This window comes from Camelus dromedarius, chromosome 9 (assembly GCF_036321535.1).
Source record: "Camelus dromedarius isolate mCamDro1 chromosome 9, mCamDro1.pat, whole genome shotgun sequence".
Classification (NCBI taxonomy): domain Eukaryota; kingdom Metazoa; phylum Chordata; class Mammalia; order Artiodactyla; family Camelidae; genus Camelus; species Camelus dromedarius.
In genome coordinates, this window is record NC_087444.1 from 37,103,875 (window position 1) to 37,119,782 (window position 15,908).

General features: G+C 36.2%; 1 protein-coding gene across 2 annotated transcripts in view; it reads right to left on the minus strand.

Moving 5' to 3' along the window:
• Nucleotides 1–5,556: 5,556 nt before the first annotated feature.
• The window catches only part of CBFB (core-binding factor subunit beta), a 47,342-nt gene continuing 36,990 nt past the window's right edge, over nucleotides 5,557–15,908 (minus strand). For both annotated transcript variants that reach the window (XM_031458302.2, XM_031458303.2), the window contains exon 6: nucleotides 5,557–7,815. In XM_031458302.2, coding sequence (XP_031314162.1) covers nucleotides 7,747–7,815 — 69 coding nt within the window. In that variant the 3' untranslated portion in view covers nucleotides 5,557–7,746. The remainder of the gene's footprint in view (nucleotides 7,816–15,908) is intronic.

A 15,908-nucleotide genomic window follows, 5' to 3' on the forward strand; every position in this document is an offset into this window, starting at 1 on the left:
TATATATATATATATATATATATATAATAGGATTCGTTTAAAAAAAAAGTATATCCTTATATGCTGATGCGGAAGGGGCTCTAAGAGAAAAAAACCAGGTGCAAAATTGTATAGTATGACCCATTTTTTCCCCTGTAAAAACAGAAATAAAAGAAACATTGGTCACACCAAAAAAGCGAGAACATTTCTTGAAAGATAAACAAAAAATTGTCAATTATACCTAATATGGGGAGGAGGGAGAGGCTGGGGATAAGGGAGACATTTACCTCTTACCATGGTTGGCAAGTGTTAAAGATGTTAGGAAAGGTTAGTTGGACAGCTGGCCTAGGTAGTGTAGGAAGGAGACATGAAAAAAGCCTCCTTATGTTGGTGAAGAGTAATCTTAGTCAATTTGAAATGTCTAAATTGAACTCAAATCCAACCTGACTAGGAATGATTCTTCTATTTAAAAAACACTTGGAGGGACTTATTTCTGGTAAACCAATGAGGGGAGGAAAGCCTGGGTGGGGGTGTAAGCAAAGAAGGAGGAAAAGAAAGCCACACACTATGGATAACGTGATGAATAAAATTAATATTTTATGGCAAAATGAAAAAAATTTAAACATAAAATTTAGGCCTCATCCCTCCCCTTAGTGTGTCTTGTGCATCAGTATTAACCAGACCTCCTTAGGAGATAACATCCTTTTTAATTTTATCAAGGGTCACAACTCCTTGAGATAACCTTCCTTCTTTGTCCTGTAAGGGGTTATGCTGACCCACTGCCCACCATGTACGATTCTGGATTGTGTAAACTGTCAATAATACATCATTTAATGTACAGCCTTCTGTCTCAAAACTTACATAATTGTGCTTTGACCTGTAATGGGTGGAACAGTTCTCAGAGCATTCTGAGAGGTGGTTCCTGGGTTATAATCCTCAGTTTGTCTCAAATAAAATTTTCTATTTCTTTCTTAGATTGACTAATTTTTTTTGTCAACAGTGAAAAGGATTTTTAGTTTGGGAAACCCAAGAAACAGGAAGAACAAGGTTGCGGAGGCCCCTAAGAAATTGACTAATATCTTTGTTGGGTTAATAGGCAGACAGATTTCTGTGAACAATGTCGGTCAACAACAAATGGTTATATTTGCTCATTGTGCTATCCCCAAACCTTGGACTTAATTATAATCCACTCAGGTTTTCATCAGGGGTAGGAGTGACAGCTTTGGGACGGTGGTCTGGGAGGAGGCTAGAGCCCAGAGCCTGGTATACAGAGCAGGAGCAGGAGATGCCTCAGGAGAGTAGGAAAACTTGGGAGAATGTCAGCAACTGCTATTCCTCCAAACAGGGTAGGGGTGTTCAGAAACACTGAACTGACTGTTGGTGGACTGCTAAGACTATTCAGGGAGTCAGTCATCAAGGCAGTTCAAGGCATACTTGCAGGGACAGCCTCAGGTTACAGTATAGTGAGTGGTTAAGTACATGCATTGGGAATTTGATCCTAGTTCTGCCACTTTATAATTTTGTGCCTTGGCAAGTTACTTAACTTCTCCATGCCTTAGTTTCCTCATTTCTAAAATGACTGTAACCTCACAGATTTGTTAGGAGGACTGCACTTATAAGAATGTCTTGAGTTATGGTAAAAGCTTTGTGTGTAAATTAAAAAAAAAGTCTAACAGTGACAGAACTGATGGAATCCATTGGCAGGACCTACAGATTGGATATAGAAGATGAAGGAGAAAAGAAGTCAAGGATAAAAACACAGGTTTCTAGCTTTGGGTAGCTGGACAGATGGTGGTATCACTCAGACAGGAAAGTGGCTAGAGAAACTGACACTGGAGGCTGGAAGGATGCCAACCCTTCTGTTAAAACTCATGTGTTGTAATTTAGGTGAAGATTTACCAAGTTGAAGCCTCAGTGAACAGCCTGGAAAACAGAATCTTAGTACCATGATTACTATTGATTATACTTGTCAAGGCACACACACACACACACAAAAGACCAGGGATGGGGCCGTGAGTCATGAAAAGTGATGGACTGGTGAGTCCCTCTCAATCAGCCTTACAAAGAACACTCCCCTTTCAAGGCAGAGGGCCCTCAAATGGTATCCCCAATGACATATCATAAAAGATCAATGACTTTATTCTTCCCTTCTGAATGGAAGTGTTCCCTGCACTTTTCCTGTCCCTATTTCATCACTGTATATTGGCTGTGTAGAGGGCAGATCACCACATATCCTAGAATTTTAGCCTAATGCCCGACCAGCTAGGACTTTCAGGTTGTCTCCCATGGTAGATACATTTTCTTGATGGAAGGATAGTAAAATTAAATATTTAATAATTCAAAGGATGGTATTAGAGCTGCTCACAAATGGTCTGTTTCCAGGGCAAAAGGTAGGATTGCAGTTCCCTGACCAGTTGAAGCTGGAAATGGCCCTGTGATTTGCTAGGTCCAATGAAATGTAAACAGAAGTCTCATGTGTCAATTTTAGGTGACAGTTTTAAAAGTCAGTGTCTATTTCATTACACTATCTTTTTGACTCTGTCACATGGCTGGCAATGTTCCAGTGATGGCTCTGTCAGGTTAGGTCAATCACCGATGGGTATTTAGCAAGTAAGAGTTAAGTCTTCAAGTCAATAAAATTTGGCGGGTTTTAGGCAACACAACCAGCCTATCCAGATAAGAAACTGGGAAAATTGTCAGTTATGCCTCCTGTACTTTTTTGCAAGGTTTCTGTGCCCACTAAGCTACTCTTAATCTCCCTACTGGGTCACCATATGATCAATGGGACTGATTTGCTGCATCTAGTCTTGTTCTCTCCAATCAACCAAAAATGAGCTTTACCAAGCACCTATTCCCTCAAACTCACAATGCTTCAGTGGCTTACTGTTTGCCCTTGGGAATGGTCCAAACATTTTAACATGGCTGGAAAAACCCATCCAGCACTGCTTGTGACCTCACCCTGGCCTGTGCTGACCCTTTCAGATTCATCTCACGGCTGCAGCCCCCTTTCATTCCATGTCCCAGTCATACTCAACTGCACTTAGTTTCTCAAACTGGCCATGCTACGTGTAATATTTTTGTCAACTTCTCAATGCTGGTGTAATGTCTGCCATCCCCCAGATCTCAGCTCAAATGTCTCAAGGAAGCTTTTTTTTTGACCACTCAGACCAAATGAGACATATCTCGTAACAGCCAGAACTTTCAATATAACTTAAATGTTACTGCTTTGGTTAGTTTTTGAGCTAGACTGTAGGTTCCCTGAGGGCAGGAACCATGTCTATTTTGGGCATTGGATAGACACTTTTACCCGAAATGATCCTAGGGGATAAAATCATATCATACTTTGTTTTAATCTTTTTTTTTTAAACAGTAATAGTAAGCCTCAACATTTTCCTTTTTATTTTTCCTTTTGGTTGTATGATCTGTGCCCACTTACAATTTTAATATTGATGTGAGCTAGTATACACAATTAAAAAGTTTCTATTAGTGACATTAAAAAGGAAAAAAAATTTTAATGTATTTTAACCCAATGTATCAAGTATCAATATAACTCAGTATATAAAATATTACTTTAATATGTAATCAAAATTAAAAAATAAGTATTTTTTCTTTTGTTATCTATTTTGTTATCTGGTGAGTATTTTACACTAGCAGTTCATCTCAATCTGGACACTAAATTTGCAAAGGCCAGTGTGAAATGCAGTCCTCCTAAAACAACATTTTGTTTAACAGAAAAATATTTAACCCTGCCTTAGTTTTTAAATTAACAAATAAAAATTCAGTTTCTTGGTTGTACTAGCCACATTTCAAGTGCTTGATGGCCACACATGGCTAGCACCTACCTTACTGAACATCATGGATATACATTTATCTTCTCTGATCAAAAATTTCCCCCGTTATCTTATCTTCTCACATTTCCCAATGTTTCTGAAACCTGAATAAGGCCAATAATGACTTTAACTCCAAGTTGCTTAAATTATTCTAACCAAAAGCTGAGAGTTGACTCATACAGTGACATATCTGTTTCAGAGTATCCTAAATTTAAATGAACCAAATTGCCATTTCCACCCATGGTTCCATCCTAAAAATATTTTCTAGACTTGTATCATTTTTGAAATACCATATATGTTTATACCATGGTGATGCAAGAAAGGGAATTGATGCTATCTGGGGGGGATTAATGCCTTGAAATATGCCTGCAAAAGACTGAAATCTTACCTTTAGAGAATGTTTGGGAGATCAAAACACTGATGTCTTGTAAATACTCAGATATATATTTATATGGCAATATAGCTGTGGTTTTAAAAACCTGTTCACACTCTTTGCCCACCTTTCAGTGTGAGCCTGACCCCATGATTCACTTTTAACATACGGAATATGGCAGCCCAAGATTAGGTTAAGATGTGACTTTCATCTTAGGCATGCACTCTTTCTTGGACCACAAGGGGAAAACCAGCTCCTAAGCTGTGAGCTGCCATTTGGAGACACCCATGTGGCAAAGAAATGAAGAAGGTCTCTACCCGTAACAACTAGCAAAGAATCAAGGGCTTTCATCCACTGATCTGCAAGAAAATGATGCCACTCGATGGCCAAACGAGTGGGCTTTGAAGGGGATCTTTCAGCCATGGTTAAGCTTTGAGATGACTGTAGCCCAGATTGACAATTTGACTCTAACTTCGGGAGAGACCTCAGATTAGACCACTGGGTTTAGCATCTTCCAGATTTTTGACCCACAGGAACTGTGAAATGTTTATTGTATTAAGGTGCTAAGTTTTGGGGCAATGTGTTATGTAGCAATGGATGATTCATACAGTGGCTTATCACTTGAACAAGCTCCCCAGTGCCAAATGAGGCATAAATCAAATAAGATTATCTCTTTTCTCAGGCAGCCCCAAACTAACATATCCAAATGCTTGTTTCTGGAGGTGATATACTTACTGAACCCATGATGCTACTACTGCTCAAATAATTTTTTGAAATTAACCCTCAAAGTATGAATCTTATTCTTTGAAACTTTGCTTAATAGTGTGAATTCAGCATTTAAAGGTATTTGTTATTTGAAGTAAGTCTGGTGATAAATAAGTAATCCTTTTTCTTACGGATCAAGCTTACGGCATGCTTCTAAAGTAAAAGATGTAGGAATATGCCAAGAAAAGTCCTAATAATGTCTGATATAACACCAGCACAATCAAATTGGGTATATATTCCTAGAATGACTAGCTTGAAAGATGGTAGTTATTTGGATGTGCAATTTTTGGAATTCTTCATTTCCTCCAAGGTCACTACTCTATAGTTACAGAGTCATACCCTCACAGAATAGGTAAATCAAGCCAGGTTTTTTGAAAAGTGTAATAAACATTGGGAAATTACTATTCTTTGTGATATTTACATTAAAGATTTTCTTTGGAATTAACAGAAATGACCACTAGATGCCACTGTTGCTGGCAGCGGTTTTTTTTAAGGCTAAAAAGCAGGATGCAAGAACAGTTAAGAAACAACAAAATCAATTTTTATGTCATAACGAACACCAGAACAGAAACTGTTGGATTATGACAATAAAGATTCAAGACCCAGAAGTTCACTACACAGAAGTTTATTGTGAAAGTAAATTAAACAAACAAACACACAATATGGCTAATGGTGGCAAAAGCAATCTGGTAGCTTAAGGCAAGTTTTGATGGAGATGAATTTAGAAAACATGATGCAATGATGTAATTTTGTTTAAATATAATTATGGAAAAATATCAAATTGCATCAATAACTTAATAAAAGTAGTTTTCAAAGCCTGCACTATTGGAGAAAAAGGGCTCATGATCTTAATGCCAGCATTAAGACAGATGGAAGCAACACAGTGCTAAATGACGGGGAAAATTCAGTATTTACAGAAGGATGGCAACATGAACATTTAATAACATTTGATCTTAGTTACTGGTGGACTGAAAGCTCTTAGCTAGACGAAATAGAGAAAAATGTACCATCACCATCATGTTATTAAAAAAATTTAAGTGCAGAAATCAAAAATCAAGGAGCCCTGTGATAAAGTAACCTTAAAACATCACTGTAAGGACCATTTAAAAGGCGATTCCCTTGGGAAATTAGGGCACTAAATGTGTAAACATGTGAGCTGCACAACACCAAATACCAACCAAATTCATTCATAGTACTTAGTTACACAAGATCAGCATGGTCTTTTATGATGCATTATTGTTTATAACACTTTAAACAACTCCTTACCATGCATGATGACTTCAAATATATAACAAATATTTTTATTCCGAGACACAGGATATGTTTATGAATTATAAGACCTATATACAAGAAAGTCACACCTCCCTCATCTATCAAGTATATATAAACATTTTAAATGCAATGACCTTATTCAGACTTCAGTTCATTTTCTCAATTGACCATGTCAGTTTTCAAACTCTTTAAAATAATGTCATTCTATTATGATAAAATACATTTTTGCAAAAATTCAGAAATGTAGTTAACATTTAATGAATGTGACCATGAAAAATATTTGTAAGGAGGTGCCAAATGACTTAGCACTTTTTTCCAGTCTTGTATTAAAAAAAAGGTTGCAATCAATTTGACAGTGAGCCTATTTAAAAAATATTCTTATACTAATTCATCTCAAAAGGTTCCATTAATAGTCCTTTTGGAAAATACCATATATATAACCTGTGGGTTTTTTTCCAGAGTAAGTAATGGAAGAAAATGTTTCCTCTGCACAGATGAACATTTTCTAAGAAATCTTTCATCATTCAGCATTGTTTTTACAAAAGCATGCATTATAAAATACACATAAAGGCAGCTATCTTAAACATGATTTTAATACAATATTACCTTTGTAGCTGATTCATCACTGTCTCCAGTTTAATATGTTGTTACATATATGAAGAAGCTCCAGTATCCCTTTTATGATTGACTTAAAAAAAAAAAAATCCCTGAATAAAACAGAAGCCAGCCTGCGACTTCTTTTAGGTATTTCAGTAGAATATTACCATCTATGGAGAATATCTCCACACAAACTCATTACAGAACAGAATCTAAAACAGATCTGGGGCAGATTAGAGTTAATACCAATTAAAAAATTTTATGTTTAAAAAGGAAAGAAAAGGAGCTGATTATCAACATTTAAAAGGATACTGTAACTTTAACAACTGTAAACTTTGTGTTAGAAGGCTGTGGCAGACAGCTCTATGCTACCAGGTTTTTTTAGTTTGTAAATAATGCAAACCATCAGCAGTTTTAAAATGCCATAGGCTATAAAAACACAAAAGGAAATGGAAACAAAACAAAAAACCAAGAATGCTTACCTAAAATGAAGCTGTATAAGCCAGTATGTCTAAAATTACAAAAACAAACAAAAAAACAAAAAAACTTAACTGATTGGGGGAAAACCCTCTGATAAAAATTTTAATTTCTTGACTTGTTTTAAAATGACATGAACTTTTAAATTAAAATGGAGGAAAAAAAGAGCTTTACAAGTGGATAGTTTCAACTCATTAAAATAATGCCAACAAGGTAAGCTTGCATAGAAAAAAATTTCAAATTATTACTGGCTACATGCATACAAAATTAGAAATGCAGGTATTATATCATAGTGCAAAACCATGGCAGTTTGTGATGTCTTGTTACTGCCTAAGGTTGAGAAATAGACCGTAGTACCTCCAGTTATCACAGTTTCTGGTCTTTTAATCAATTATTTCTGCCAACTAGAAACAACATATATGTAAAGATGGGGGGGCACATCTGTGCCACTAATTAACGAAGTTTGATATCATCACCACCACCTAAATTGGAACCAGGACTAGGGTCTTGTTGTCTTCTTGCCTGCAATGACAAAAATCACAATTTTGGGTCAAAATTGTTTTGAAAACCGAAGTGCTAGATAAATAAAAAGTAAGATACAGTAACACATAAGAAAAGTTTGCAACTAAAAATTTTTCAGCCAATATTTCTACATATAAGAGGAAAGAACATTTTAAATTATGTATGAAATATTTTGCCAAAGTTTCCTTAAAAACCAAGAATAAAAATCTCATTATATTCAAAAGAACATGATCAAAATCTGTACTATGGATAAAAGAACAACAAATCTGTGTTTAGTTTTGGGACCAAAGGATTTATCTTGAACACATCATCCAATCATCTTAGAAGCAAACTTTCCCACTTTTCCTTTTAATAACAGTTGGCATTTATTGAGCACCAACTATATATGCTGGGCACTGTTCTAAGCAATTTTCATGAATGAACTAATTTAATCTTTGCCAATCACCTATAACATAGGTGCTATTTATCCATTTTACAGATAAAGAAACTGAGTCACACAGAAGTACATGGCCTACTTATTACATGATTGAAAAATATATAGTAGTGAATTTTATCTCTCACTGAATTCCATCTCTGCCAACTGAGTTTTAACCAGAAATCTCTATCTCAAGAAATAAAATTCAGGATTACTATGGATAAAGTATTGTCTCAAAAGCAAAAATAGAAATGATATTAGAGTCCTTGGTGCACATATATACCCAGAGGCATCTTTTCAACAATACTTAACAACTAAGAGGCTTGACAATTACAAACGCTGAAGATTTCAAGTTTCACTTTAGAATAAACATTTCTATTTAAACTATTTATGGCAAATTAACAGAGAACATCTAAGAACTAACACTGTACATGACACTCTCTGTTAATAAAAGTTTTAATATAGCATAGTGCCCCTCTTTGATCCACATGTAATATATACTTTCAGTCTCTTTCACAAATTCCAATGCATGTTTCTTCTATAAGCATTTGTTTTTTGGGGGGTGGGAGTAGGGGAGGTAATTTGGTTTATTTATTTATTTTAATGGAGGTACTGGGGACTGAACCCACGACCTCATGTATGTTCAGTTTTCACTCTACCCTTCAGCTATACCTTCCCCCCATAAGCATTCTTTTGTGACTACAAATGTCAGACAAGTACAAACATCTGTTTGTATACTGAACCTGGTTCCTTCATCAACAGTTTACTTATGTTAGATAATGGCTACTCCATTTTACCAGTTGTTTAGATAAACAACTTTGAGGTCACCCTTAACATCTCTTTCTATCATACCCAGGAGCAATTCTGATAGCTCTACATTTAAATATATCCTCTGAATCTGACCACTTCTAACTACTTCTACCACCCTCACCCTGGTCCAAGCCTCCATCACCTTTCATCTAGATCTTGTTTTGGCCACCTCTGTTATATACCAGTAATTGGTATCTGTGCAATCTTTAGCTACATGGAATTGTATATTATTACCATCAATTGATTCTCTATTGTCTGTCAGTTTTTGGAAACAAATTTAACCAAAAACTGAAATGTCCTGATTTCAATTCTTAAGAGCTAAAACAGTTGTTAGAGAAAGAGCATCCCTGACCTCCAAAGAAACATCTCAACAAGTCATACTTGTACTGTAAAATCAAGTTTAGTCAGAAGCTCCAGTTAAGTCATCATTTCTCAAGAGGGTTATATTGTTTAGACAGCAGTGACACTTAATCACTTTCAAACAAAGCAAGTAACACCCAACACTAACTTCTGTGGTGTTTCTTACAAATTGTGATATTTTTTCCAAGCAGATCTTAACTGTTTGTGATTTGCAGACCGCACACTGACTACATTTTAGCATATTCCTTTCAATGAACTAGTCAGGTTAATGTTATGCTGCATGGGTACAGACTGAAACAGCTATGGAATGCATACGGATCAGAAAAACAATCTATGTTCCAAACAATCAATGCTAAATGTAATGCAAGGACAGATCAATTCTGCAAAATCAGAGGTGGTGATATAAGCCTCTGGTTTTAGTCAATGAAGGTTAGAAAGGGGCTGAGCAATGAAGAAACACCAAGAAAAATCAATCCTAATTATGTATTTATAAATCACTACTACCAATAATACTTTGTGAAAAGGGCATTTCAGCTTTTATCTTGGGATAAGAGGAATTTTCAAATTATCTTAGTAATAATGAGTGACTCCAAATGAGTGACAAAAGAGTCACCAGCAGCTGGTGTTCTCCCTACTGGTCATGGCTGTCAGAAGTTGCCATGGGTTTATTTGTTTAAAATATATTTTTGGTAAAAGCATGGAAAGGAATAAAGAAAAGTTATTATGCTATTTACTTGTGCTTTTAGTTTCTATTTACATTGTAAAGAAGGAATGAGGAAGATGTCAAGGAAGATACTGAAGGAGAATCAAAAACAGGAAAAATAAGGGGAAGTCTGACAGCAAGAATAAGAGCAGAAGAGGGAAAGAAGGACAGCGCTGGGAGACTGGGAGGAAGTTTAATGCTAGAAGGGAAAAGGTATGGGCTGTCATAAGAAGGAAACAAATACAGGAAACAGAATTAAGTTTGATGAAATAGCTTCTACAGGACCAGAATTCAACAACTGGATGAACTGTCTTGGGAAGCAGTGCTTTCTACTGTGGTAGTTTTCTAATGGAGGCTGCATGTTTTAGAAGGAAGATGGCAAAGAAACTCTCTGAACTTGATTGTTCTAAAAGACTTTAAAGTCCGTAATTTCTAGTTTCTTCCTCTCCAGTCAATCCACATGGGCCCTTGATTTTAATGTTTTAAGTTATTTCAGAATAGGTTGTTACTATAAGGCAGACACCCATGAGCCTGTTCAGAATACAAATCGGTTTTTAATATTTATAAAGAATTAATCTAGACATTTTACTATAGACTACTCACTACTAGTTGCTCCTATTTTTTTTCTTTTAATATACCATAATCCAGAAACAGGGCAAATCCAATTTCTAGATGGCAGTCATGGGATGTCTCCAAAATGAAAAGACAAAGAACAGTCACCAGACACTGGAGCTTTCCCTATTGGTCAGGACTGTGCAGAAGTAGCCAACAGCAGGGATACCCAAATGAAAACGAAAAAAATTTGGTTGATTTCCATTCTTTTATTACCAAGATCATCAAATTGCAGAAAACTTCATGAGAAAATGCCCTAATAGTTAAAAACAGCTCCAATTTATTGAGTGCATACCTATGTCCAGATAATGTACAAATCACTTTATGTTTGACACTTGGCTAAATATCAGAACACAGAAGGAAAGAATTTCAGAGCAGCACAGTATCTATACAGTTGAACTCTCATGATACAGATGACATGTCTGAGACCAAGAAGGTTAAGCGATTCCCCCAAGGTTTTATAGTTAGCTGGTGGCAGTGAAAACACAAATTCAGAACTTTAAGAAAGATGAACTTTAACTTGCAATTAGCATTAATGTCAGCCTCCTAAGTCATTGCTATTTCTCCTGATTGCTAAGACCGGAGGAGACATAAAGCAGAAATTTTAAGTCCTAATATGAGAGAAAGAAATGCACTTTCTTCAAACTCATAAAAAAGGTAAAAACAAGGTCAGTAGATAATCATAAACAACCGACAGATACGCAGACTTCAAGAGCTGGTCTAATAGACATGTGAAAAAATACAGGTCTTATAAAGTATACAACTTCAGGACAACTTTCAACATAAAATGGCATTTTAAAATAATAGAGATCGTGGCAATAACCTGTATTTCTGGGCAAGGATTGGGAAGGCTCTACTACTTTAGTTATGTGATTTTATACAAGCTTCTTATCCTCTTTCAGCCTCAGTTCCTCAAAATGGAGATACATTTTATAAGAGCATTTAAGAACCAAGTGTAAAACAAATAATGCGGAGTACACTGCCTGGCACATAGTAAGCACTCCTGCTGTTGGTATTACAACAAAGCTGCTCATCACTTCTCAATTTATCTATATGAACTTTTCAAATAAAGAAATCTGCATCTTGCAGATAAGAGTAATTTTTATAAGCTAAAACAAGGTTACAACAGATTTTAATAAAATCTACATTTCCTCTGATAGAGACCAAAGCAAGACTTATTCTCTCTTAGTATGGGAGAAGGCAGACCTAGCATCCTCTTCCTCCCTCATTCATCCTCTTCTGATTCTCATTCTTAGTCTGAGTTCATATTCCAGGCTCACTCTCATCTACTGCCTATACCCAAAACACACCTCAGGAAGGCCCAGTGGACACAGATTTTTGTTATTTTGTCCTTACATAAAAATAAGTCTTGGCAGAGTTAAGTGATTCGAAAACTGAAGTCTATGGGAATTTAAAATAAATAGAGGCTGAGATTTTTCTCTTGGATCGCACAGAATTGAAGGCTCCAAAAACACACAAAACACAAATATAAAAACCACATAAAGTCTTCTGCCTGTTTTTACTTCCAAATAATTTCCACATAATTCTCAAAAGATTTGCTGAATTGCACTAAAACTGCCTACAGTAGAATAAGCAATAATTATTTACCCATTCTCTGACATTAAAGACAATTTACTTGCCAAAACATGTAACCTAACCAAATGAAAGCATTTCTAGATAACAACAGAGAAAATCTCTTTCAGCACCTGTTCACCATGCAGCTGAATTAAGAGCCAAAGGTACTGTATCACAGTTTTAGGTTAAGAGGCCAATCAAGCTGAAGGCTGTCTCTAGACACACCGAGAGAGTGTATGAGCTTCTATCAGAGATGAGACAGGTATCTTCCCAGTTTATTTATGACCAAAGCACTCAGTCTGTCCCTTATCAACCTCAATGTTCCATCACAAAATCCCATAGTAAGGCACTGGAATTACAGAGATGTATAACCTGAAGGACTGCCATGGGTTAACATGTCAGCATTTTTAAATCATGGAAAAATTCTCAGGTAAACAGGCACTGGACTACTTCTACGCGGCAGCAGATATCCAATGGGCAGGCACTTCATAGAAGAAATATCTGATTATTTTTTATTTTGTAATATCTACTTTTAAAAACTTTTGGGGGGTATAATTTATTTTATTTATTTATCTTGGGGGAAGGTAATGAGGTTTATTTATTTTTTACTGGAGGTAGTGGGGCCTGAACTCAGAACCTCGTGCATGCTAAGCATGCACTCTACCACTGGCTATACACTCCTCCCTTTGATGCCTATTTTTTATTAAAGAATAGAAGACTGTACAAATCATAAATGTATGCACAATGAATTTTCACTTAGTGAAATTTCACTAGTTACACCCATGTCAAGAAATATAGTATCACCCAGATCAAGAAATATAGTATCACCAAGCTTGGAAGTTTCCTCTGTGCTCCCTACTTGTCACTACTCAGTCCCCAGGGTAACTGCTATCTCCACAAAGAGAAGCTAAAAAAAGTTCAAAATCCTTTTTTGTTGTTAAAATACAACACCAGAATATAAAACAGTATGGCAACATATCTTTGACTTTCACAGTCTAAAGTTAGTATACACCTGCCTTTACTGCCACTCCAGATACGTTGTGAACTAAGATGCACAGAAAGACGGGGTGAAGAAACCTGCTTCCAATGAGGCCCATTTTAAGTGTCATATACTGAGCTAGGCAGCAATCTGGGAGGTAGCGTGCTAGCTCCATTTTACAGATGAGACTCAAGAGGATAAAAAACTATCTCAGTGTCACATGGCAACAAGTAGTACAGCTAGGATTCAAAACCAGACAATCTATTAAAAACCTCATGCTCATCTACTACCTGAAAGGTTCTCAAGTCAAATCCTGCCAGTTATTGGGTTCCCTGAAAACACCCCAGGTACTCCAGGAGAAGAGAATAATCCCCACACCTGCTTCACCTGGAACAGTGCCCTTTTATCTACTTTATACATTAAAGTGCTGCATAAAATTTCAAATGAAGACAGGAGAGTTCACATTTTTTAAAACAGCCTATACACCAGAGAATACAGATAGCAAGTTCTAGAATCTTCTGTTTTCATCATTCTGTATTAACACTAATAACAAAATTTATTTCTCTTCTTAACAGGTAAAAGAGGCACATGATACAAAATTCAAAAGGTATAAATGATAAAGAATGAAAAGTGATCACTCAAGGAGTTTTAGAACAGATTTCAGGTTAAAAGACACTGATGAAAACCAAAACCACTTTGAGTTCTGCTTCCTACTGTTAGTAACCTTAACCTTATATGTATATTAAATGCTCATGAGCACCACCATTACAAGTTTAGCATGTCAGGGCTAGAGGCCTCAGAGGTTATCCAAACAGGGGCAGGACATCTCTAAGCCTCTGTGCTGCCAGGATCTGAGACCTCCAAGGACCATTTACTGAGTTACTGCCACCCACGAGTTACCACTGCTCCTTGGCCCTTGTCTCTAGTCAGGCATCAGGACCACCCACTGGAACCATTATTATTCTTTACTTCATTAGCTTTCCTTTTCCAGGCAAAATGGTTTCTAACTTCTGGCAGATTTTATTTTTCAATGTAATCATCTTTATGGGTGATGTGGAAATTCATTTCCCAGTGCTAGACTGTACTTGTGGAGACCTTTGGTTAGGAAACTGGTTTAAGTCCTCACTCTTCCTTTCATTAACCAACTAACTGAAAGTCAATTTTTCTCAGAGTCTGTTTCTTCAAATGTAAAATGAATATAACTCAAGTGAATGTAAGAAAACCATTTTTATAAAATTGTTACTTTTTAAAAAACAAAATTAAAAACAACAAATAAAAAGTTTGAATTACAAGGAGGAAACACAACATTTTTTTCCAATGTTCTCCTTTTAGGAAAAAGGAGATAAACTACAAGAACATAAACTGACGTCAGGAATTTTTTATGGATTAAAAAAAAGCAGCAGCAGCAGCAAAATACACATGGGGAGAGGGTATATAGCTCAGTGGTAGAGTGCATGCCTAGCATACACGAGGTCCTGGGTTCAATCCCAAGTACCTCCATTAAAACAAACAAACAAACAAACAAACAAACCAACCAACCAACCAACCTAATCGCCACCTCCCAAACAAAACAAATACATATGTGCAAAGTGCCAAAAATCATGCATACCCAAAACTCCCCTAAGCCAGTGCAAGCTCTGGAGTCAGAATCCAGTCCAATTTTCTAAATGACAGTTCTCTGTAAGAACTGAATTTTTAAACTACTGCCATAAGGGACTACAGGATCCTAAATCATTGATGAAAATCCAACCATTTTCTCTATGCTCTAGGTCATAATGCAGGGAAAGTGCCCTGATACACTTAAGAGAAATAAAAGGATGTTCTTGTTAGCCAGATAATTCAATTAACTGGAACCTGTGGTAGAGCTTTTAGCACTAAAGAAGTACTTTAGAGCTATTATTTGCTGTAGGCATACAAATACCAACCATCATACTAAGTGCTTTACAGGCATTTTCCCCTTTTAATTCTCAAAACAATTTCTGTAAGAAAACGGGCTTAAGATAGATTGTCAAGTGATAGAACAGGAATCTCAGCTAGGCCTGACAACAAAGCTCAGGTGCTCAGCCACTCACATAAAACTGACTGGAAACAATCTATCTGAGCAACAAATCTATCAAAAGACTATTTTTGTCTAGACACAAACATAAACTCACACACCAAAATATTTTTCTTCAAGAAACACTATTTATAAAAACAGTCAAACATCTTAGAAAAAACAAGTCTTAGTTTCAAATAATCTATAATTTTATTTAAAGCAAAATACATGCAAAAAAATTCTAAATAACTGTTTCATTAATTGTCAAACAGTTATTCTTCAACTATACTGTAGCTGAATAGCACTTTTTATAAAACAATTCTTTCATTCATTTAAAATCACATTAGCATGCTCCAGAAAGACTGACCAGTTATGTTCTCTGACATGGGAAGACCTCTTATTCCTTCACTCCTTTGCATCCACTGTTCCTTGTCAAGAACACTTTCCCTAGTTTGTCCAGCTGGCAGACTAATATTCCTCCTTCAAATCTCTGCAAGTGTATTCTACTGTGAATCCTCCAAGCAGAGGCAGATGCGAGCATGCCTTTCTGTGCACCACCACTGTTCCCCTTTTGAACCTCCATTATGGATGGCTGCTGCTAAAG